The sequence below is a fragment of the Peromyscus maniculatus genome, chromosome 15 (genome assembly GCF_049852395.1).
Source record: "Peromyscus maniculatus bairdii isolate BWxNUB_F1_BW_parent chromosome 15, HU_Pman_BW_mat_3.1, whole genome shotgun sequence".
In the NCBI taxonomy this organism is placed as follows: domain Eukaryota; kingdom Metazoa; phylum Chordata; class Mammalia; order Rodentia; family Cricetidae; genus Peromyscus; species Peromyscus maniculatus.
Genome location: NC_134866.1, coordinates 4905206 through 4930795, shown reverse-complemented (window position 1 = coordinate 4930795; position 25590 = coordinate 4905206). Strand labels below are relative to the sequence as shown.

Genomic DNA, 25590 nt, shown 5'->3' with positions numbered 1-25590 from the left:
CAGGAGCCGAGCACTCAGGGACCCGCCCCCTTCTCTCCTGCAGCCGGAGCTCCGCCCTCGGAGTCCCACAGAGCCCCGCCCATCCCAGCTATGGCCCCGCCCACCCCTGCCACCGAGCCACGCCCCTCCACGGTATCGCCTCCTTGACAGCGGGCGGCGGCGCGGCTCGCCCCTCTGCGCACGCGCCCTGCTCAGGTCGTCCGTGCAGGTGCCTGAGCCCCCGGTGGAAGGCGGGGATGGGATGAGCCATGCTCAGCGGCGTTGGGGGGTTTCTGTGGGGGGGAACACGTTCCCTGTCGGGCGACCACCCTTTCATCTCGTGCGTTTTCGGCAAGAGAGTGTCGCGTACTCCGAGGCATATTGCTTGGCTGCCCCGGCGAGGACCCGGCCGCGGGGTCCTCGGGGAGCAGCCGGAAGCACGGCGTGCGTGCTGGCTGTCGCGGGTCGCGGTGTGCGCTCCGCGTGTGCAGCTGCGTGGGCCATGGGGCGGCGGGCGAGGGGCCGGCGGCTGCAGGCGCAGCCCGAGGGCGCGGAGGACGGCGCCGAGGGCGGCAGGAAGCGCGGCCAGGCGGTAGGCGCGCGGGGGGCGGGGGGAAAGCGGGGCGCCCCGCGGGCTCGGGCGTGGAGGCTTTGCTCGTGGGCCGGGTTCGCGGGCGTGGGGGGTCGGGGGTGGGGGTTCGCTCACCCCGCGCTTTCCTGTCCAGGACTGGGAGGGCGGCTACCCCGAGATCATCAAGGAGAACAAGCTCTTCGAGCACTACTATCAGGAGCTCAAGATCGTGCCCGAGGGAGAGTGGGACCAGTTCATGGGCTCACTCCGGGAGCCGCTCCCGGCCACGCTGAGGATCACCGGTTACAAAAGGTGAGGCTGCTGCTGGCTGTGTCCGTCTGTCTGTCCTGGGCAGGTGTGGGCACTCGGAGGCTCTGGAGAGGGGGGTTGGGTGCAGGGGAGCAAGCAGCCTGGGTTGCTTCGGCGCAGCAGGTGGAGGGACCAGAGTATGAACAGAAAACGCAACCCGAGAAAGACTTGGGTTCCTGGAGGTGGGTGAACGGATGGGTCCACCTGAGGAACACGGGAGGTTTGTGGCGTCTCCTCTGCCTCTCCTCTCCCCGCCCTTCGCTGTACATCAGCCCCAAGGTGTGTTGCACATAGACACGAAGCCGGGCAGAAGTGCAGTATCGCATTCGCCAACGCAGCACAGTAAAACTAGAAGGATTTTTGGTTTCAGTCAGTGGGCTCTGATGCCTTGCAAGTTGAATTCTTAAAAATGAACAGTGCCGGACTGTGAGAAGGCCGCACGCCCCTGCATGATTAAGGAACATTTCAGAGTTGGCTTTAGTTTTAAAAATAATTTTTAGTCTTAAAGTTATTAAATTTTTACCAACTCAGCTTTTTAGGTCACTGTGAAAATTGCTTATTTTTTTTTTCATAGCCACGCAAAAGAGATTCTCCATTGCTTGAAGAACAAGTATTTTAAGGAGTTGGAGGACCTGGAGGTAGATGGACAGAAAGTTGAAGTTCCACAGCCACTAAGCTGGTAGGTAGAAAATCCTCCCTTGTGTTGGGTGTTGCTTGGATTTTTATCGTATTTATTTACTTGTTTGTTTACATTTTTGCCCCTTGGATGCATCTCTCAGCTCTGTAATCGCTGTCAGCATAAAGAGCAGGGGTGAACTTGTCCAGCATCTTAGGTTATTTTCCCTGAAGCTTTTGTGAACGTCAGACTGGTATGCCCATGTTCGTAAATGACTTGCTGGTCATGGTTCCCACACCAAGTTCAGTCAGTTGGTTTTGGTTCCAGCCTCTTCTTTGAAGTTCCTGAGTGGCTTCTCTCACTTCTGTCGACAGCCTCCCCTTTCTTTCCCACATCAGAGTTTCAGGGTGGATGCTCTCCCTTCGGGAGGGGAGCGCAGACTCCGATTGGCACAGCCTCACCACGGGCTGGCACAGCCTCACCACGGGCTGGCACAGCCTCCAGGCAGGCTCAGTCTTGCACTGTGTCCAGCAGTCAAGCACTCCTGCTCCCATGATACCTCCCATGAACGTGTTACCTGTGATCCCTAGAGCACGAGGCGTAGGATACCTCATGCAATACCTGAAGTGCCCCATAACAGCCTAGATGCTCTGGAGATACCCGAATCGACAAACTTACAGAAGTTTTTAATTATGGTTTCAGATTGCAGGTTTGGGGGTAGACTTTTCACAAAAGAAAAGTATTTTTTTAAGTTATTGCTATATAAGGATGAATTTAGTATGTCTTTACTGGTAATTGTAGGTTTTGACTGTTTTATGCTTTTTTTTTTTTTTTTTTTTTTTTTTTGAGACAGGATCTCATTATGTAGCTTTGGCTGGTCTGGAAGTTGCTATGTAGACCAGGCTGGCCTCAAATTCAGAGATTGAACACCTGACCTTTCTGTTGGAATCAAAGGCCTGTGCCACCATGTCTGGAGCTTTGACTATTTACAAATTGGTGTTGTCCTCTTTTATTTTTAGGTAATCTTTTGTGGTAACAACCCAAGATTAGGGTTTTGGTCATCAGGGAATGTAGCTTACCTTTCTCACTGGCCATTTGGATTTGTGGTGTCCGCAGCATAGTTAGGCACAACATGTCATTTCAGTGAGTACGGGATGTCAGACGCTGAAATCAGTGTGCAGCAGTGGTCCACACTCGGGTGCTGCCGAGTGGACAGACACCTGGAGCTTGATGCTGCCAGGTTTGGAATGACTCGCGTGTACGCTGCTGTCGTTCAGTTGCGAGTCTGTTGTCGTGAGTCGGTGAAACTTCGGTTATAGCTTAGGCTTGCCCCCGTAGCTCTTATAACTTCATCCGTTTCTGTTCATCTGTGAAAGCCGGGACTCACTCATTCACGTGAGTCCTGGCTTTTATCTCTCCTCCTGCATGTCTGTTCCCTCTGCCACTGCTGGTGACTCTGCCTTTCTTATTCCCAGAGCTCTGTCTCCAGAAGTCCCACCTAACCTCTTTCCCTTCCTAGCCATTTGCCATTCAGCTCTTTATTAAACCAATCAGAAGGTGCTTTGGCAAAGACACATCTTCACAGTGTACCAAAAGATTATTCCACAACAAATATACATGTTCATGATTATTCGATCTTAAAAGTACATGTTTGGAAATATTTGCCATTGCCTGGTGAGGTGGCATAAGCTTTTGATCCCTGTACTTGGGAGGCAGCGGCAGGCAGAAATTTGAGTCCAGCCTGGTCTATGTAGAGAACTCTAACCAGCCAAAGCTGCACATGAGATCCTGTCTTAAAAATATGTATGTATTTGCTGGCTATTCTAAAGATGTATGGAACAGCTGTCATTCTCACTACAGGAGAACTTGGAAGCTTATCATAGTAAACTTACACCTTAACTATTGATACTAGAACCTGACCCATGAGGACCATAGAAGCTCTTTACTCTGACTGTGTAGGTTGCTCCCTTGACCTGAAATGCAAATTCAGTTATTTCCAATAAGTCTTAGGTGGTATACGGTGTTCACACTGATGCTCTGGTGACTTGGTAATTTGCAGTTATACTGTCATTGGTCACAGGCAAGTTTGCTATTGCCAGAATTATATCAAAGCTGGCATTTTACTCCTGTGTTTCAGGTGACACAGTGGCCCAGCACATTTCTCAAATACAACACTAGGAGCCCAGACTGGGGGTCTCTATATTACTGCCTCTAGTGAACCAGAACAAATAAATACTTCAGTTTTTAACTGCCTGGTAATGGAACATAGCTTCACGGTCTGTGTGAGTGGAGGGCGCTGTGTGTAAAATTCAGTCAGTTCCATTTTCATAGTTTCCTAGACAGAACTTATCACATGTATCTTAAAGCATGGCTATTGAGTAGGGTCTTAAGATGCTAAAAGTTTGTTTGTTTGTTCTCTGCGTCAGTCCCAAGTTCCAGTTCGTCACTTTGTTTTCCAGTCAGCCTGGTTTCATTGTCCCGGCTGCCACCATGGGTATAGATTGATACATAGAACCTTTGTGACCTGTGTTGCCAATGGAGTTCGTTATCATGCCTCAGGCATAACAGTGAGCAGTGACACGCAGATTGATCACTGTCTCGCCTGTTCGACACTGGGTTCACTAGGCGTGATGAGCATTGTGCTGTGGGTCGTATCAGAGCCCTCATCTCCGCCATTGTGGACTGGTGACTAGGTACAGGCCAGATGGGACACATTTCCCAACCACTGACCTCATAAAGATAGAATGTCCATGGGTTAACACAGTTGGCAAAGAGGCCAGCTTCTTCAGTCTGTATGGCTAACCCAGGTCTAGGAGTTAAAAATGAACGCGATGGCGGTTTCCTCTTTTGTTGCCTTGTGGAACTGCTTTGTATAGAAACAGAACATAGTTTAAGAAAATCATGATCAGATATTTGTCTAACATTTAAATATCTTCTACGCATGCCTTATTGTTTGAAAATGGTGAATTTCTTAACTTCCATCTCGTCTCATTTAGGTACCCTGAAGAACTTGCCTGGCATACAAATTTAAGTCGAAAAATCTTGAGAAAGTCTCCACTGTTGGCAAAGTTTCATCAGTTCCTGGTTAGCGAGACTGAGTGTGTAAGTTGGTTCTGTGGGTGTGCTGGGGGCCTGGAAACACAAGTGCTGTGTCATGGAACTCCCACTGTAGAGGGGCATAGGCAGGACCACGAGTTTAGTGTCTGGATGTTGATTCATCTGCGGCTTGTTCAGTCACGGAATCATGAGGATAGTGAGTTCACCTGCCACAGTGGCCAGTTTGTCTTACTGTCTCCTCTGGATTGACGTGGCTGTAGAATCTGGATGAGTGCCGGACTAGGCAGTCATGGACTTCTGTTTAGTGTGTACTCCTTTTTCTTGGATGTGCATTCTATTTATTGTCATAAAGAAGTACAACATTTTAAGGCCACTTAGTGGACTGGAGGTTGTCTAGTTTACTTTTAAGGTTATTTCCTCACTTGATCCTGTTGAATCTTGCCATGTATTTTTCCTATACTTGACCGTGACCAATGCTTGTAGCTAAGTGTAGCTGTGGTTCTCATGGTGCTGTCCTTCAGGGTTGCTTTGGGCAGCTTCAGGCACAGGTCTGTAGCCAGAGGTGTCCCAGGAACAGACACCGTCTTTTCACGTAGTGGGTAAGTGCGCCCTGGCGCTTTCCTCTTCCTTCTTTTGGAACTCAGGGTTTCCCCTCCTCCTCTTGTCCACCTCTTTCTGGTCAGGTGACCCTTCTGTGCCACTAGATGCAGTGGGCTTCTTGTTCATCGAGCTTCAGAAGGACTGTGGTTCCCGTACTTCTTCTTTCCTGGCGCCTTTACCAATCTGAATGTCATTCACCTTGCTCAGTTCCAATTTCTAGCTGTTTCCTGCCACCATGGCTTTATGTCAAAATAGGTAAAGGGCATAAATTTGCCTTGGCTTTCCCTCCCTGGATAGTAAGAACTGAGATCTGCCACATCCCTGTCTGTACTGTGCTCTGCCCAGCTCCTTATTCGTGGTAGCTCAGTAAAAGATTCATTGGGGAGCATCAGGTTTGTGTGCTGGGCAGAGCAGAGGCTGTGGGGACCAGTGTGGTAGGCAGCAGCTTGTGGTATAGGAGGTGGCTGTTTGGGTTTATCAGGAGCTAGGTTGTGAGAGCTGTGCAGCTGAGCAGGGTTGGCTTTGTAACTTCTGCAGAGTTTGACACAGGAGTCACATGGGTAGACTGGCAGCTTCGAGTCAGTGTGCCTAGGTGAATGAATCCAAGTGCCAGGGAATCACTGCTGACCGAGACCTGCGAGAGCAGTAACTGAAGTCCAGATGTCCGTTCTGATGTCATAAGCCTGACTTGTCCTGTGTCAGTGCTTGGCCAGTGTCTTGGGTGCTGAAAAGCTGGTGACTTGTGCATGCCTGCGCCGCTTGCAGGCTGTAGGTGGAGTTTGACTGAGGCAGTGCTGGTCTGCTGCTCCATCCGCCAGCTCGCGTGCTCAGGAAAACAACTCCCCGAGGTGGCGATAGTTGTTGAAAGCTACAGGTAGGACCAGTAGCTGATGGTCCTGTCTCTGCAGGAGTTGCTTAGATCTAGAAAGTGGACACTGCCTAACAGCCGCTTTCTTTCCTCCTGGCTACCTGCTGCTCTGTAGATAGGAGACTGCTCTTGAGGACACTTATCCAACCCCTGTGCTTGAGAGGACCTAGACTGTGGTACTAGCCTCCAGTGTCATACCCGACAGTCTAGCCTTGGTGCTAGTGGGTTGTTCTTAATGATCTCTAGATAGCAAGCCACTGTCCATTCATTCAGAAATCTCCTCACTGAGTATTTTGTGATAGTGGAGTTTTCTGTTCTCGGGAGATTACGGGGCCTTTTCCTATTGCTCTCGACACACGCCTCATTTGAAGTGCTGTTTTTCTAACTGGTCCTGGTTTTCTCCCCAAGGGAAACATCAGCCGGCAGGAGGCTGTCAGCATGATCCCCCCCCTGCTGCTCAACGTGGAGCCACATCATAAGGTAGTGTACCAGAGAGAAGGTGGGAGGTAGGTGTAGGCCGTGACGGCCCGCTCTGCTGAGCCTCTCAGTGGTCGCCTCTGCCTCCCCCTTTCCTTTGAAAATGGTCAGATGTGCTGCAAGGTTTTTGTCTTCTTCCTTAAATACACACAGCTCTGCATACATTTTTATCTCAGAGGGTTTTGGTTTTGGTGTTAACTTAGCAGACTAACTGTATGGGTAGAGCCGTCTGTGGTCTTTTTGCTGAGTCACATTGGCTCCTGGAGCTCGTTTGGCTGAGCGCCGCTGCATCATTTCTAAGTGAACTGATGGCTTGACTTTGTCCCACAACCATCAGGAGCAGTGAGAGAAAGGAGGACGTGAAGGGAGTGGTCCCTGCCGTGGGGCTGCCGTTCCGTGTCGTGCGGGTGACTCCGTTCTTCGTTCCGTTCCGCAGCTCCCAGCCTCGTTCTGTCCCGCCCCTGTGCAGGCCGGGCCCATCACCGCGTGACTTCTTGGTTTTACGAGCAGAGAACATTCTCTCCATCGTGTAGAAGTGGAGTTTAGGTCTTGGAATGCAAGTCAGCATACTAGAGTGACTCACAAGATGGCTTAAGATCAAATGTAGAGTATTACAGCTTTTAAAGAGTGATGCCTTCTTGTTTGCTTGGTTTCGTAGATCTTAGACATGTGTGCGGCCCCTGGATCAAAGACCACACAGTTAATTGAAATGTTGCATGCAGACATGAGTGTCCCCTTTCCAGGTAATCACTGAGGGGCAGGGAAGCTACTTTGGTGGGTTGTGGGCAAGGAAAAGTCCTCCCCTTTGCTGCTCCCTGGGCAGTGAAGTCACCTGTGACTCCCGAGGGTAGCTCACTGCTGATGAGTTCTCAAACCAGCACGCTCGGACTGAGACCCTTCTGTGTGTGCTCTCTGTAATAGGAAGTGGGCAGGTGTGTCAGGCCTGGCCTCGTGTGCAGACCTACTTTCGAACTTGGCTAGTACACCTCTGCTTGGGTCAGTTCCTGCCTTAGGTGAGACGCAGTGGCACACTGTTCTTAGTTGTTGCTGCTAGCCGCCTCCATTTACATCCCCGCACCTTTCCGCAGTGGGTTGTGGCAGCCGTAGGTGCTGTATTTGAAGTGGGATGTGATGTGCAGTGGTGTGGGGAGGCGGCAGAGTGCTCACGAGGTGGCCGCCGTTTCTGCAGTCGCCAGTGTCTCCCATGCTGGCTGTCTCTGAGCAGCCGGCTGCCCGGCCCCATTTCTGTTCTAGTTGCCTGACTTACTAGCAGTGTGGACGGCTCTCTCCCTCCTTGTTTGGTTGTCATTTTTTTAAAGCCCTCGTTTTATTGGTAGATAATAATTCCCCCCAAAGCATCTGTATTACCTGTTTTTAATATTTCCATGTTGTCAGTAAAGGGCCTTCTTAGCTGGCAGGAGCAGTTTCCTTTGTGTGTTCCTGATGTCCTATGTTCCTTGGTGTTGGGAAGAATGATCCTGGCTGTAAATGTTGTTAAGCTTCTTTTGTCTTGTTTGTTGGAGTGGGAGGAGCCAGGAATGAGCAGGGTCACCGCTTGGGAAACTTCCCCGGGGATAGTTCTGAGCTTGTTAAACCAAGCACCATGTCCCAGGGCCCGTTGATGGGCTCGGGTGACAAGACCCTGTCCCAAGCGTGGTTTTCACTCTAGAGCAGAGCTCTGGCACATGGACAAGGTTTTGTGTGCCTTTCTGTCTCCCTCATAATCAATAATCCTAGAGAAGTCGTTAGCACAGCAGTTACAGCTCATCAGGTGCAAGGTGAACAGCTGCTCACCAATGAAACTTGAGGTTTTGATATTTTTGGGTGCCTATAAAATCCACATGTTGACAGCTCCTTTTAGCTTTCCTAGGAAATCTTGATGTCAGGTCTTAAGATTTCACAGAGCTTTCCTTCTCACCTGCCGACCAGAGGTTATGGTTATGTGTTTCAGGGAATGATTCTACTTCTGCTGCATCTCACCTGACTGCAATTTTATGTTCCTAGAGGGATTTGTTATCGCAAATGACGTGGACAACAAGCGCTGCTATCTGCTCGTTCATCAGGCCAAAAGGTTGAGCAGTCCCTGCATCATGGTGGTAAACCATGATGCGTCCAGCATCCCTAGACTCACAGTAGATGTGGACGGAAGGAAAGAGATTCTCTTCTATGATCGAATTTTATGTGATGTTCCTTGCAGGTATTTATATTAAGAGGCCAGAAAGCCCAAAATCTATCAGGACATCCAATCACATGTAGATTAGATTAAATGAAGGGGCACATGAACACGTGGTGCGTATGGTTACTATGGCGAGGAGGATGGAGAAGGGTGTTAGGTTGCTGGGATAGAACAGAGTGATAAACAACTCCAGAAGAGGGAGCTTACCACGCACTCATGCACACACACCCTAGGATGTATTTCGGAAATCACTGTCAGGGTTTTCTATTAAAGTTTGTTGCTTAGTTCAGTGAAAGGAATTTAAGAATTGAAACTTTTGTAATGCTCATTTTATCTGTATCTTGATACTTCAAATTTAATGGCATAAATGTTAGAATTAGACTTTTTGTGTAGAAACATTGTCTTACAAGGAAAGACCCTGCCCTGTTACAGACATCAGTTCAGATTCAGAAGTAGGTAAGAACCCAAGTAGTTAACAGCATGGATTTGTGGGGACCAGAGCTCAGACTGCCTGAGAGAACCTATCAAAGTGCTTAGGAAACCTCTTGGGAAGGATGACATTTTGTTAAACATTTACTGCTTGTAGTAGAACTTAGTTTGAAAATTGTAGCTGGTAACGCTAAGTGTAGCTGAGTTAAAAAGCATGGAAACTGAAACTTTAGAATTTATCAAATTTAAGAGCATGGACTCCCTTAAATAACTTGCAGCATGGTAAGTAAAACTTTTAATGTTCTGTGTGAACCATCATAAATTAAATACATGAGTCATGAATTCTCTTGTTTCCTTGGTTACAATATTCTTTAACCTTGAGGGTCCTGTTTTCTACCCATATGGTCTTATAATCAAAAGAAAAAAAATTTATATTCTGAAAATAAGTTAGTCTTGCAAACACTTGGTTATAGGCTAAAGAAATTCCTGAAATTATGGTAGGTTTCTGCCATAGGAGCCCTCACATCCAGCCAGGGTCGGGGTTATGTATCAGGTCTTACAGTCTCCTGGACCTGCTCCTGAAGCACAAAGAAGTGAAGCTGTGAAGAGTCAACAGCTAGGGCAGAAACAAACCCTGGCAGATGAAGCAGGACAATAGGAACCTGTCCTGTAGGGTGCACCTGTCCTGTAGGGTGCACCTGTCCTGTAGGTGCACCTGCATTCATTCCTGTCACATCAGTGGAGGAAGTAGTATAAAATTGGCTGGATTGATTTGCTGTGGCAGACCTTTGCAAGTGTGATTCTGGTTTTAAAATGTCATTTTTTATTAATCAGGTTTCTAAATAGCATTTATGCAAGGGCCTGTGTTCTAGGTATTCAGATTGGTGTTGCTGGTACAAGCTGAACATCCTAATTTGAAAACTTAAAGTGCTTCAAAAGCCAAAGCATTTGAGTCCTTGTCATATCTCCAAGTGAACCACACCTGAACTCAAGTGACAAGTCCCAATCAAAACACACATACTCAAAATGGCTTGTAAATATCTTCATGCTGTACGTTTAAGGTATATACAGAACAAATGGATTTGTGTTTAGAATTGGTTCAAAGACACCCAGAACTTGTTTTCTCTGAAGCGTTGTAAATATGGAAGACTTGTCCCATGGAAAGAGTCTCTTCAGGGTTAAATGAGGTTTTTCTAGTCCTGTACTTCCTTTTGGAATTGAATGTCAAGTGTCGTGCTCTGGAAGCTGAAGTAGAAAGACACTGTCTTCTGTGAGGATAGAGGTGCTTTAGTCAGTATTTATAAAGCCTGCTTTGCAGTTCTGCTTGGGTATAACATGCCTGTCAAACATCTACCCAGGCAGGGGTTCAGCTTGTTAAATATCTTCTTTTCAGTGGTGATGGCACGATGAGGAAAAACATTGATGTTTGGAAGAAATGGACCACCTTGAACAGCTTGCAGCTCCATGGGTAAGTGAACTGGTTAGACTTGGAGACAGGCAGACTGACAATATGCGTTGTTTCCTGACTGACCATCTACAGGTGGACACATACATGGAGCCACAGTTAATAGCTGCCTCATGAGTTTATTTGTACACTGCAAGTTGCTTTAAAGCAGTGGTTCTCAACCCTTTGGGGGTCAATTGTCAGATATCCTGCGTATCCAATATTTACATTATGATTCATAACAGAACAATTGCAGTTGGGAAGTAGCAATGAAATAATCTTACGGTTGGGGTCCGGACATGAGAAACTGTATTGAAGGGTTGCGGCATTAGCAAGTTTGAGAACCTCTGCTTTAAAGCCTGTAGGAGTAGTAACTGCTCAGGGCCAGCCTGGGCTACAGAGTGAGCTCCAGGAAAGGCACAAAGCTACCCAGAGAAACCCTGTCTCGAAAAACAAAAACAAAGTGGTAACTGCTATTTTTATTCTGTCAAGATGCATGTTTATTTAAATTGCCTTTTATGACCATCTCACATAACATTTGAAGCATGCATTTCCTCTCCTGTAACTAACCTTGGATTTATCAGGGTAGCATCTCTTGTGCTTAGTATTGCCTTGTTTGTGTGGCATTTTTCATACTTTTTAATTTTATGTGTATGAATTTTTCGCCTGAATGTATATATGTGCACATCATGCGTGCCTGGTGCCTGTGGAGTTCAGAAGAAGGCATTAGATCCTGGGACTGGACTTATGGATGGTCACGAGCCACCTTGTGGATGCTGGAAACCAAACCCGGTCCTCAACAGGTGCTCTTAACTGTGAGCCATCTCTTTAGCCCACACAGCCTTTTCACTGGCTCTCTCTAGAGTTTGGTGTCCTTTGTCTTTTAACATGAAAAGCACATGTCCTTCAGTGTGGAATGGGATGGTCTAGTAAAAACTGACTGCAAATTAATCATTTAATTTTGCTTATTAAGTGGTACTGGTTTTGTAAAATGGAGGAAAGGGTTTATATTTTTCATAGAAAACCACATGTATAAATAAATTTGGAGATTTTTGATAGAGAAATTCTCCAGATATGTTCTACTTGTCAAACTGTTAAGAAACGTGACAGAACAGGAAAAATGTAAAGTAGATTTCTTTTTAAAGAATGGACACCGTGACTTATGTAAGATCACATTAACTTCATTTGCAACCTTGAAGTGTTTCGTTTGCTTCTTATACAGTCTGTGTGTAATGAAGTAAGTAGGTGCTCTGTAGCCTCGGCTCTGTTGTGGTGACCTGCCATCCTCCCTTAGCCTGCAGCTCCGGATCGCGACTCGAGGTGCTGAGCAGCTGGCAGAAGGGGGCAGGATGGTGTACTCGACGTGTTCCTTGAACCCCGTGGAGGATGAAGCGGTGATAGCAGCTCTGCTGGAGAAGAGTGAAGGTGCGTGTGTGCTGGTCCTGGAGGGACAGTGAGCGTGCTGTGGCTGCCGGGGGTGGGGCGGGTCTTGGTTGTTTGCATGTACGGTTAACCTATTGCCTGTACCTCTTAAGTGAAGTGTCAGTTAAAAGTCGGTTTCTGTGATGCAGTTGTCATACTTTGGTAATTGTTGGACTCTAAAGGCTTGAGGACACAGCTTTGCTCGTTTTCCTCGGATGACAAAATGATTCATTCTGTTAGGTCCTGACTGCGCTGGTTTATGTACACGTGTTTAGCAGGGTAGACTGATCCCATGAACTGGCAGCACATTGTGAGGGACTGACATTGCTGTGCAGCGCTCACCATCGTCCGTCTCACTTCCTCAGCCTGCAAAGCTGAGTTAAGTCACTGCGCCCCTTGCAGCCACCCCTACTGCCAGCACTGGGGTTTTTTCCTCTGGACTTGTGGTTTAGGGCCCTTACGAAGGTGGGTCATGTTGTAGCTGTCTTCTCGTCACGGCCTCGTTTGCCTCAGTACCAGGTTTCTGTCAGGGTTTCATTCCATGTGTGAACTGAACAGTACCCCGTTGTCCGTGACTCCACCCTGTTTACTGGATCATTAGTGGGTGACACTTGGATTTCTGAGGCTGTGAACATGGTGTGTTCAGAGTCTCCTAGACAGCCTGCTCTCCCTGCTTTGGGATGTGCCTCTAGAGGGGCATCGCTGAATCCTCTGGTAACTGTTCTTGTGCTGAGGACTTAGAGGGCTGCTCTGTTTACTGACAGCATCATTGTACAGCCTGTACACAAGGTTCCAGTTGCGTCATGTCCTTTTCAGACCTGTGGTTGTTTTTGTTAGTCTCCATCCCACTGATTGTAATGTCTTAGCACACGGAATTACACCAAGACATCAGACAGGCACCATTTTCAAACGGTGTTCCAAAACAGAAGTTTTCATGACGCTTTTTAAAGTGCTTCAGTTTTAGAATTTTGTTGAAGTGTTAGCTTTTCTCTATTAACTTCACCTATTGGGGTTTTCTAAAAACGAACAGTAGGCTTTCTCTATGTTTCAGTATCAGAATCCAGCAGTGTCCATCCTCACAAACATGGAGGGAAGTTAAGCTTAATTAGAGAAGTGCACTCACACATCCCAAGGCCCGGCGCCCACTCCCTGCCGTCCCTGGCCTTAGGTGTGTTGCGGCGCTGGCTGGTCTGGGTTGTGTAGTCAGCAGCCCTCAGCCGAGTCCTTTAGAGTGAAATTTAATACATGTATTTGTATTCTTACACATCGGCCTCAGTAAAGATAGGATTTTGGAACAATTGTTTTGGTAGTATTTAACTTCTCAAAGGGGATGTGGAGAAGGAAATGATGTCATATCCTCAGGCATTCTGGGTCGAGTGATAATACCTGAACTTGTGAAGGGCAGTGGTGGTGCACGCCTGAAATCCCAGCACTGGGGAAGGCAGAGGCAGGCGGATCTCTCTGAGTTGGAGGTCAGCCTAATCTATAAAGCAAGTTCCAGGACAGTCAGAGCTGTTACACACACAGAAAAACTGTCTCTAGCTGTGTCTCTCCCCCCCCCCCCAATTGAACTTGCTCAGATTTATGTCTGTGTTAGCTGTACTTTTAGGAAAAATGGGATTCTGGTAACTAGAATGATAGACTTCATGTCTACACGGAGCTACAGCCTAGCCCCTGAGCTCTGAGATCAGTCAATATGCTGATCATTTGTAGCTAGTTTCTGTCACTGCTCAGTCTCAGGGCTGAGCCAGGAATAGGGTCTGTGCTCTCAAGAGCAGGAAGAGGGAGGCAGAGGAACTGGATTCAAGGCCAGTCTGAGCTGCACAGGAGTTCCTTTTTCAAAAAGCCCAGGGTTGGGGATGTAGCTTGGTGACAGTCCTTGGCTGGCATGACCAGCCCTGGGTTTGATCCCCAGCAGTGCAGAAACCTCGGAGGGTAGATGTAGGATTTGAGAGGTTCACACTCTTTGGGGTGCCTTTTTATTGATATAAAAAAGACTTTGGTTTCTTGATGATTGGTGATTAGTTTTCTTGACTAGTGTGGATACTAAATGCAGCTATTCTCACCTCAAGCACAGGCTTGATGGTTACAGGGGCCATCCTTCTGTCGTCAGGCCTGGCATGTGGGCCTAGTCCCAAGCTTTCAACAGAAAGTGCTTAGGTTCTGGGAAATCAGGGAATGTCAAACACTGAGAGTTGACACATGCTTGGTTAAGCACTGGAGGAGTGTGGTCGGCGCTGTGGCTGGAGGGAAGGTGGCTCACAGCATGGAGACTGCAGCGGGGTGGAGCTCACCCAGGGCCAGCTCTGCTCCTGGGTGCAGCTGTTGGCCCCGCTGGGTGGAGTGGAGAACCAGTGTTGGGTGTTGTGTTTGCTTTGAGCGAGGAGGTTCTTAGAGCAGGCTGCTTCTGTGAAGCAAGTGTCCCAGCAAGGGTCTCTTTGGTTTGTTTATGCAGTTATTCGGGGTTTTCTTTGCTTCTCCAAGGAGCTTTGTTATTCTTTTCCACAAGTGTGTATTGGTAGCTACTTAAATGATGACTGATGTCCCCGCTGTAGAGACCACAGGACCGGAGTGTGTCCCCACTGTCCTGCTGTAAGGCTGCTCCAGCTGTGCCTAGTGGGCAACTTTAGAAAACCTCCTGGGATGTAAAACTTCGATTGGACTCAATTCTGGAGCGTTAGACAAAAAGGCAGGAAGATGCAGATCACCTGACCAGTGCGTGTATTGAGTTTTCATTTGCACTTGAAGAATACAGTTAAATGACTTTTAGTAAAGTTACAGAGCTGAGTCTGTCACCACAGTCCAATTTGAGGCCATTTTTGTACCCAAAGAGGGTTCTTTGTGGCCATTAGTGTTCACTCCTGGACATTGTCAGAACGGAACCGTGGTGTATGGACTTGGCTGTGTTTCTCTGAATGGCCAGTGCGGCAGCCTTTGGGGTTTTCCTTGTGTGTGTTCCTAGGTGCTCTTGAGCTTGCTGACGTATCTGCTGAGCTGCCAGGACTGAAGTGGATGCCTGGAGTCTCCCAGTGGAAGGTAAACATGCAGTGAGGGCTTTAGTTCAAAGGACCAGGGACACCTGAAGGATTTAAGACCCATAGACGTTGGAAAACATTCGTGTTTGGGTATTGTGAATCAGTCATCACCTGGTTGTACAATATAGAATCCATGCAGATTGTATTTAAAGACAAATGCTATATTGCATGTATTTTTTTCCCTGTTTTTGTTCCTCATATAGAACCTAGCTTTGCTCTCATCCAAAAATTAAAACCTTGCTACCTTTTTGAGTTTGTGTGTGTGTGTGTGTATGTGTGTGTGTGTGTAGGGGTTCAGGGGAGTTGCAGTTCAACCTTGCTTTTATAAACAAACAATTCCCCTTTGATCTTCCTGCCCAAACAGTCTGAGATGTGGTTGTTTGGTTGGTTGGTTGTTTTTTTAAATAAGTAAATAACCTGGTCAGAAAGCTTGATGATATTTATCCTGGACTTGGGGGTGAAGGTATTTCAGGATTTTTAAAAGATGCTATATAAGTTATTGCCATGCATATTTTAGCTTTATCTTTGCAAATAGTCTGATTTCTCTGAAGAGACAAATTTACCCTTTGTGCTGTGTTCCTGTGTATGGGTGTGCTCTTCATGGTAGCAGTGCTGCTGGTCTCTCTGCAGGTCATGACTAGAGACGGGCAGTGGTTTGCAGGTTGGGATGAGGTTCCCCAGGGCAGGCATACACAGGTTCGACCTACTATGTTCCCACCAGAAGACCTGGAAAAACTGCAAGCGATGCATCTAGAGCGATGGTGAGTCTGTGGGCACTGTGGGCTTTGGAGTGGGAGGGGGTCTGTTGAGTTGGTGAACCTGGTACCCAGTGCTTGCTGCTACAGTGTCGACAGATACTGAAACTGGCTAGAATCTCAGAGTTAATGCTTTGGAAACTGCATGAGCTTTTCACCCTTTACTCGTTAGTGTTTAGGAATTGTACAGAGCAGTGGCTTCATTACGATAGTTCCATAAGTGCTGCAGTGTACCTTGATCATGGCAGTATTCCTCCATCTGTGTTTGATTGCTCTTGTCTTCCCCCATTCCCTCCATGAACTTTTCAGACGATATGAGTGGGAGCTCTTTGTGAGGGGGGCTGAGTTTGCAAGAAGGGAAGATCAGATCACTTGTATGACGTTTTATATATGTATATATACTGTTTTAGCCTCCGAATACTACCACATCATCAGAATACTGGAGGGTTCTTCGTGGCAGTGTTGGTCAAAAGAGCACCAATGCCATGGAATAAACGTCAGCCAAAGGTAAGGGCTTTAAGTCAAAAACGTCTAACAGAACATGTGACCTTACTACTGTTCATACAAGACAAACCCTGTAAGAGTTAGTTCACTTGAAATGCAGAGCAAAGTGGAGGTTTTGAGGGGTGAGGATGTTTAGAGAGGCTGAGCCTGAAGGAAGGGGGATTCATCTGAATTTCAGATTTTCAAAAAAGCAGGCAACTTCTCACAAAGAGATGGTGAGAAAGGCCATGTGTGGGTAGCACATTCTGTCTCTGTTGAAGTTCAGCTACTTAACAGCAGTTGAAATGATGTGAGATTGACGGTGGGCAGGACTAGGGGCTCTGACATTCACTGTCCTCCACCGTAGGGTTCATTCTGCCCGTGTGTACTGGCATGAGTGAGGCTCTCTCTTCTCATCTGTGAGCAGTCATGGGAAGGGGTGTCTCGTGGCCTTCCCAATCTCCATGTCTTTCCCTTCTTCTTTGTTAGCCTAGCCGTTACTATGGCTCTTAAGTCAGACTTCTGTGGTTATGGACTGTGCCTGGAATTGTTGTGCAAACCTCTGTTTCTTAAGATCATCTTGGATTAGGACCAGGACTGTTCAGCTTTGGAAAAACAAAGAGGAACTGTTTTCTCAAAGGATTGCAGCCTACTCTGGCCACAGTTACAGGTGGCCGAGGGTAACTGTTCGGCTTCTAGCTGATAAAGGCAGAGACCCTGTGTTCACCATGAACTTGGTAGGCTAGGAAGCTCCTCACTTTGAGACTGTGGGCCTAACCCCTTTGGAGTAAAGCTTAGAGCTGTACTCTTTCCTGATAGAGGTAGGATGCCAGCCATAGGCGTCCTTTTCCAGTAGTGTGCTTTAAAAAAAGAAAGAAGTAAAATTAACTAGACTAATGCATTTTACTACTATTTACTAATGCCAGTGTATTTAAAAGGCTGTTTCCAAGCAGTCAGTTGAGGTTTCCTTGTGTTTTCTCACAATGTGTTTTAACAGTGGCTTGCATTTAGTTAGTTATTTGGAGCTGGTGTTGAAACTAGAGTCCTTTCCTATGCTAAGCACATGCTCTACCAGTACCAGTCAGTTCTACCTCTAGCTCCAGTAGTGCCTGCCCTGGAAATGATGCATCTAGTTTGTACTAGTGGCGTTTCTGTGCTCTGTATCCACAGCTAGTAGTTCTGAGCTGTTGGGAACAGTCCAGAGGCTGTTGAGAGTGTGCTGTAGATTGACCCACACTGAAGTGCTTCTGGCTTCATGCTACTTCTGCAGTGTAAAAGGGTGTTTTCCTCTGATGAGTTGTCTTGCTTTTTAGAGTATGTTGTGTCATTTGCAGGGTTCTCTCTCTCTCTCTCTCTCTCTCTCTCTCTCTCTCTCTCTCTCTCTCTCTCTCTCTCTCTCTCGCTTTCTCTCTCTCTCCTGCTTTTCTGTCTCTTATTTAGTTGGGGTGTCTGACCTGCCCTGTGTGTGAGTGAGCAGGGGCACACTCCTCATGAGGTAGTGTGTTAACAAGTCAGTCATGGGGAGCAGAGAACACTCAGAATCAAAGCCAGAGACATGGATCCTGTGCTGTGTCTTTTCAGAGGAGCTGTGGACAGCGGGTTGTTTGAGATGTCCTTGAGACTGTTGCTGTGACTTGGATTTGGCTCTTATAGCTTGCTGACCTAAGGAAAATTCGGGACTTGCCTGCACCGAAGCTCCCTGAATTGTAATCTGACAGTGGAACTGAAAGACCTACTCTTACTCATCTTCTGATGTGTGGACAGGACACACAGCTTTGGGTTGTTTAGTGTTGCTAGTGGTTGAGACCCGGGCCATGTGTGTGTTGGGCGAGTGTGCTAGCATCCCGAGCTACGTCCCCAGGCTTAGAGGAGCTTCAGCGTGTGACCACTACCTTGACTTCTGCTCTGAGCCAGTTCTTTACCCCAGTTCCTGAGACCCTGGGAGTGTGTTCTCCTAATTACTCACGCCTTGGAGCTGTTCCAACAGCCCTCTTTTGGTTAAATTTCCTCAGTTTCGTGCCTGTGCCTAACATGGCAGGAACCCTGGTTAGCACATTCTCACATTCTCCTGAGCTTCGTGTGCCTTAACCAGAGCAGACACAGGGTTACTGAGTAAGAACAGGCTGGCTCTGTAGGCCGCTACGAAGGCCAGCCTGTGGTGTTCTTTGTGGGGCCACTGGAGAGTTGGCTCTGAATGAACAGTACCTGCAAATTCCAGTTAAAGAGCAAATTCTAAAAGTGATAGGTTTTAAGAAGAAAATTTTGTCATGCAATGCCATAGAAAAATACAACTGGTGATATGAACATGGTAGTTTTATTTTTCTGGCTGTGGTGAAGTGTGTTGCTTTATTGTGAAAATGAACATGTTCCCCTCGACAGGTACAGAGTAAATCTTCAGAGCCCAGGGAGAACATAGCATCCATCCCTGTGGGTACCACAGAGAAGAATCCTGGTGACCTCCCTGAGCTGGACGGTCAGATGATCACTGGAGCCGGTGACTCAGAAGTAACACACCCCACTGAGAACCCAGAGAGTAAAGAAAAGAAAGATGGCGTTTGTGGGTGAGGAAAACTGCGTCTGGGCATGTCAACCAAGTGGGGGGGACCCCAGAGCCTTAGCCTTGGGGATTCCCGGGAAGTGAGGGCAGCGCGTTGTGTGTTACTGTGCTCTCTAGGGCAGAGAGCACCCACAGCTGCTTCCAGGACTGGGTGTTGTGTGGGACCACGGGGTGCTGTGGTAGTGAATGCTCCCGCATACTTGCTGACTGCCTTCCCACCTCCATATTCCCTCCTCAGCCCTCCTCCATCAAAGAAAATGAAGTTGTTTGGATTTAAAGAAGATCCGTTTGTGTTCATTCCTGAGGACGATCCTTTGTTCCCGCCTATTGAGTAAGGATCCTGCCATGTGAATCCCGCTGTAGGAAATTCACTGTAGCAAAGCCAGTCTGTACAGTCACACACAGTTACCAGGCACACACAGTTACCAGTCACACACAGTTACCAGTCACACACAGTTACCAGTCACACACAGTTACCAGGCACACACAGTTACCAGGCACATACGGCTACCAGTCACACACGGTTACCAGTCACACACGGTTACCAGTCACACACGGTTACCAGTCACACACGGCTACCAGTCACACAGTTACCAGTCACACACAGTTACCAGTCACACACAGTTACCAGGCACAAACAGCTACCAGTCACACACAGTTACCAGTCACACACAGTTACCAGTCACACACAGTTACCAGGCACAAACAGCTACCAGTCACACACAGTTACCAGGCACACACAGTTACCAGTCACATACAACTGGTGTTTTGTAGTTAGAGCCTTCCTCCTGATGGTGCCTTAGAGCTGGGTGGTCCTGGAGAGGGGCGCTAGCCTCGCCACTGGAGGTGAAGATAACTGAAGAGCTGCCAACTCGAACCCAGTGTAGGTTCCTCTCACTCAGTTGAGTACAGCGGGCAGTGGCCGAGGTCCCCGTCTGCTCTTAGGTAGAAAATTGAGGAGACAGTGCGTCTGGGTAGTAGTGGAATTACCCTGCACGGGAACACAGGGAAGCATGCATTGTAAAAACTTCAATGTTGGGCCTAGTGTGGGAGTCTGGGTTCCTCATCACCGGAGTAGTGGTTGGTAGGAGAGCTGCTCTTGGAACAGCCCTTGACCTGGCTGTCCTTCAGGCACATCCTGCTTGTGCTCTGAGGCAAGGTGGCCTGTGTCTGGAAGTTAGGTCCTGTTGGGGGCTGTGAGGTCGTAGATGGTCTGCCCTGGGCTGTCTGTGTAAGCAGCGCCACTTTGTTGACAGGAAGTTCTATGCCTTGGATCCTTCGTTCCCGAGGATGAACTTGTTAACTCGAACTACAGAAGGGAAGAAGCGGCAGCTTTACATGGTCTCCAAGGAGCTTAGGAATGTACTGCTCAACAACAGCGAGAAGATGAAGGTGGGCGCTGTGAACCTCGAGCAGGAGCCAGGGCCCGGGTTTGCTTTCTCCCCAGACAGTTTCCCTTAGGTGTGCCAGCCGACTGGCTGGGCTTCCTAACGGTGCCATCAGGAGCTGCCTTGTTCCGTCCTCCAGGGTCTGTGGGCTCTCAGGCACGGCAGTGACAGGAAGTGCCTCTGTCTGGACGCACACTGAGATGTGTGCGACTTACTCTTGGGTTCAGTTGTTCATGAGCTGTGGGCGTAGAAGTGGGGGACTGTGACTCTTGGAAAACTGTTCCAGAAAGGGTGGTTTCTCTTCCCCTCCTTTCCAAAGCTGCGTACAGGCAGCCATGTTACCCTGCATTGAAAGGGGCTGCAGTGAACAATTGTCCTTCATTCCTGTTTCCTCTCATTTCTAACTTACAGGTCATCAACACCGGGATAAAAGTCTGGTGTCGAAATAACAGTGGCGAAGAGTTTGACTGCGCCTTCCGTTTGGCACAGGAGGTAATTTGGAAATGGAAAGTCTTAGCCATGGTGGTGTGAGACAGCCAAGAGAGGTCCTTATGGCATGCCACTAGATTTCAGTGCTTCAAGACTTGCTGGAGCTGACTGGGCCACCTAAGAGGACGTTGAGTTCCTCCAGGGCCTTGACCCAGGGGAGGGACTTCAGTGAAGTCATGAACCCCACAGGAAAGCTCTTCAGTAAAAGTATCCAAGGGATCACTGTGCACTCTTACAGGGGTTATATTCATTGTGTCAATTTCTTAATTGAAGTACCCATTGGATCATGGTGCTTTCTCGACTCTTACAGGGGATATATACATTGTATCCATTTATTAATTCAAGAATTATCACTGTGTCAATGGAAGATGTGAAGACACTGTTGACCCAAGAGAACCCATTCTTCAGAAAACTCAGCAGTGAAGCCTACAGTCAAGTCAAGGACTTGGGTGAGTAAAGGGATCCAGAGGCTGGCTTGTTTTACCTTCATGAGGCCTGCAACAGGTAACACCTGTAACAGGTGTTTCTACTTTTAGGACACGTTTCTCAGTCACATGTAGTAATTCAGGCAGGCCCTCTGTACGGGTTCCACATCCTCAGATTCAACCAGTCATGGATTGAAAATATTTGAGAGGAAAAAGTCATGCCTGGCTAGGGATGTGCTCAGTTGACACAGGTCTTCCCTTGGCATGCTCGGAGCCCTGGCTTTGATCCCCGTAAACTACAGAAACTACAGGATACTGAGCCTGTCTGTAACCCCAGCACTTAGGACACGAGTCAGGAAGACCAGATAGTCATCATCCTTGGCTGCACAGCAAGTAACCTGAATAACAGCTGTGGGTAGGACGTCACTCTGGAGGGCATTTTAAGTCACCTACAGGGAACATTACAGAGGCTCTAAGTGGGCTCTGCAAATTCTTGTCATTTCATATGAAAGACTTAATCCCTTTTTGAGGGTTCTTTCCCTTGTCCCTGTGGAATCCCTTCTGCTGCTAGGCAGTACCCCCTGAGTTTATAAAGCCCTTGGGCCTGACTCTTTAAGCCCCTGTTTGGCTGCACCTTGCTGAGCTGGACATGACTTGGGTCCTGGCCATGTGGCCCTCCTCTTGACTCTTCTCCCTGTCTCTGTAGGACTCTGGAGTTCAGTTCCCTATGTTAGGTCCATGAGACCACAGTCTTGGTTGCACTGTCCTCTAGAGCTCCTGAACTTGTGTGTTAGGTCACTAGGTCACGGTGGTGACCTCTTCACAAGCCCTCTTTGTTTGCATTCCTCCCACAAGTGTCTGTTGGTGCTACAGACAGCTCACTCTGCATGGTCTCACCCTGGTGGGAGCCACAAGTGTGCCGTTTGGAACTCTCTTCTCCCCCACTCCATTATTTAAAAACAGACAGGAACTTTATATTTCTTTTTTTTTTTTTTTTTAATCTTACATGAAGGTTTATGTTATGTCTTTTTTTTGTTTTGTTTTGTTTTTTGAGACAGGGTTTCTCTGTGTAGCTTTGCGCCTTTCCTGGGACTCACTTGGTAGTCCAGGCTGGCCTCGAACTCACAGAGATCCACCTGCCTCTGCCTCCCAAGTGCTGGGATTAAAGGCATGCGCCACCACTGCCCGGCTATGTTATGTCTTTCATTGATGATTGGGTATGTGTGGGCCATAGTGTGCATGTAGAGGTCGGAAGACAACATGTAGGAATTGGTTCCTTCTTCACACTGGGTTCTGGGATCGAACTCCAGACTCCAGTCTTCAGGTTTGCACAGCAAGCACTTTTCCCAGCTGAGCCGTCTGGCTGGCCCTCGTCCTTCTTTGAGGTGATGGATATAGGACATGGTAATTCTCTTGTTATTCTGGGCTGGGTCTAGGCGCTGGAGCTTTAATTTACTTAACTTGACTGTTGAGAATTGACCAGGAGTTAACTCATAGCCTCCTGCTCCTTCCTTTGAGAGCTGTCCTCTTGAAAACCACACACCCATCTTAGTTGTGGCCACTAAGTGAAAACCTTGGTTCATGTGTCTGTTTCTCTTTTCTTCCAGCAAAGGGAAGTGTTGTGCTGAAGTATGAACCAGATTCTGCGTAAGTGCATATTCCTCATTGTTGGATAAGTAGCTGGGCATGGAGGTTCATGGTGGAACCCCAGCACGTGAAGGCCAAAGCCAGAGGGTCCCAGGCTACAGGATTTTCAGGGCTTACCCTTTGGGGAGTTCCAGGTGGTAAGGTGGCAGCTACCGAGTGTCAGGAGCACAGAAAACTGGCGGCACACGTGGCCGGAATTGGGGCGGTGGGTACGGCACTTTTTGGAGAGGTTGCATGTGTCATTAGCGTTAGCTAACAGGATGTTTAATGCTTACCAACTTCTTTGTTGGCAGGAATCCTGATGCCCTCCAGTGCCCCATTGTGCTGTGTGGGTGGCGGGGAAAGGCTTCTATTCGAACTTTTGTACCCAAGAATGAGAGGCTTCATTATCTTCGGATGATGGGCCTTGAGGTGTTAGGAGAAAAGAAGAAAGATGGGGTCATTCTTACCAATGAGAGTGTAGCCAGTCCAGAGCAGCCTGAAAATGATGAGGACGCCGAGCAGACAGCACAAGAGGCCACCATCACCAGCTGTGACCCAGCTGCAACTGAGCCATCCCGGTGAAGAGATCTCCGCACACTGAACTGGTATCATCCCTTGGTGGTTGAGATAAGATCCAGAATGTCCTTAGCTGCAAAGTGTATAGGGCCTCTACATGGGTGGGTGGCAGCAGTCTGGGGAGTTGTATTTTCCAGCATTTAGGAGTCGCTTTGGCAGATTGGATCTGTGTTTCTGCTTCTGAAGGCTGATGCAAAACAGCCTTTGCAGAAGTTCAGGTCCCTTGTTGGGCCAGTATTGGCCTAGTCTTTTAAAAATTATTTATAGTAAAAACTACAACTCTTTGGGAAATGGCTCTATGCTTTAATAATGTTTGGACTGACATTGGTGCACCATGCGGTGATGCTGACACCTGAGGCCTCAGGTGACTTCCGTGCCTTTGTGATAGAGTGAAGTAAGCGGTCCCAGAATAAAGACTGATGAATCATGATAGCAGTTTTGGGGACAGTTTTGTGCTTATCCAGCAGGTGCTTTAAGTGGGGTTGCAGTTATTTGGGCCATGAAATAAAGCGCTATTATGATAATGTGTCTAAGCATGTGACTGATTTGCCCTTCGTTGGCTAATGGGAGAGAAAACGGAGCCCTCTTGTCTCTGTGTAGACACTGAAGCAGGGCTAGTGAGCGGAGTTGTCGGCCAGTGTGTCTTGAGCACCTTCCTGCTTCCGGGAGCTGCTCCAGACTGGACTGGGGTGTGCTGGATCCTTGACCTGGTTTTAGCACAGAACCAGCCTCGTGCCGGTTGAGTCACTAAGGGTTTCGGCATTGAAGAATGGAGAGGTAGAACAGGGTGGAACTGTACTGTCCCCTGCCTGGCTTCCAGGAGGGCTAGCCTTGTCATGTGTATCCTCCCCAGCAGTGACCGTTTCCAGAGTGGAGGGCTCTAGTGCAGCTTCCCCTGTCGGCCTTGGTATTGAACGGCCTCGTGCTCAGAAGTGACTGTTGACTTCCTTAGCAGTGCACATAAATGCAGGGCAGACATGGCGCCTGCTCGTGGGTCTGTCTCCTTGGCCTCGTGAACCCTTGCAGTAGGTCTCTTTCCCGTGTGTGGGGTGTCCTTGGTGTGACCATTGAGCATCAGGTACAGGTGTGTTTTGTTGGGCCTTCCTGTGTGTGTCTGTGGAACTTTACGAATCTCTGAGCCAAACAACAGCCCTGCAGTTCAGCTGCACCTGCCCATAAAAGGTCATCCCAGCTGGGCTGGTTGGCTCTTGACGGCCCCCGGGGAGGGTCACAGGACTCTCACCTGAATGTCCAGCTACCATAGCATATGTTGTAACTGCCTCAGGGAGCGGCTGGAGAATACTGGCTGGAGAAACTCACTGGTCCCCAGATGGACCTTGGTAGAACTGTGCAGTTTTTGGTGAAGCTTGTGGTTGGACTCTTAGGAGGGGCAGGCTGCTTGTGTTCCTCGCCCTGTGGGAGGGATTTTAGCAGCAGTGGGTCTCTCCTAAAATACAGGTCTTATTATTTGTAAGTATAGCCTTGAATGAGAAGACCACTAAGCCGTAACCACTGGAAGTACCTCACTGCCAAATGGCACGGTGACATTCTCACCCAGTGCTGCCCGGACTCTGACAGGTCGTGGGGCAGTGGTTCTGTAGAACGTTCTTGGGCTTCCGTGTTCCCCCAGAGCACACAGGCAGAGCGCATCATGTGGTAGCAGTTTGCTCACCGCAGTCCCCTGCCTGCCATGTTCCCCACTCGGTGTTGGTGTTTTACAGGGAGGTCTTTCAAGCTCCCAAATAATGACATGTGGACTTCTTACGAATTGTGAATGCTCAGTCTTAGCTGAGGCTTGTCCCACTAGCTCTTATAACTTAAATTAACCTGTTTATTTTAATCTGTGTTCTGTCACGTGGCTCTGTTACCGCTGATCTATACCGTATGTCCGATTTCTTTAGAATCCCACTGACTGGTGTCTCCCATGCACCTAGATTCATCTCCTGGGAGTCTTTCTCTCTGCCTGGGAGTCCCGCCTTTACCTTCTGCCTAGCTATTGGCTGTTGAGCGTTTTATTACAACAGTCACAGCAATGCATGTTCACAGTGAACAACTGTCCCACAACATGGCTTTGTTAGTACGTAGTTCAGGCACCTGAACTGAGAGCCTCCCGCTTCAGCTCCCCAAGTGCCGGGCTTATGCACACTAATGGAGGCCATCATCCAGATGGATGTGAGCAGACGGAACTGCTCACACCCCTCTACTGGGAGTGCAGGCCAGGTGGCAATCCTGGGTGCCGCACAGGCGTAGAGCCACTCAGGCTCATGTGTTTCCCTTGGTTTCCAGAATGTTTAAAGTGGTTCCA

General features: G+C 48.2%; 1 protein-coding gene across 1 annotated transcript; it reads left to right on the top strand.

Annotated features, from left to right (window-relative positions):
- Positions 1-412: 412 nt before the first annotated feature.
- Nsun2 (NOP2/Sun RNA methyltransferase 2) lies at positions 413-23809 on the top strand. The gene is made up of 19 exons (XM_042261348.2): positions 413-571; positions 705-862; positions 1434-1538; positions 4472-4577; positions 6409-6480; positions 7136-7220; positions 8482-8674; positions 10476-10550; positions 11821-11951; positions 14911-14984; positions 15614-15744; positions 16149-16245; positions 18601-18782; positions 19017-19109; positions 20035-20170; positions 20578-20658; positions 20966-21104; positions 22688-22727; positions 23021-23809. Exons 1-19 carry the CDS (start codon positions 482-484, stop codon positions 23289-23291), a joined length of 2259 nt encoding a protein of 752 aa, XP_042117282.2. The 5' UTR covers positions 413-481; the 3' UTR covers positions 23292-23809.
- Positions 23810-25590: the final 1781 nt, after the last annotated feature.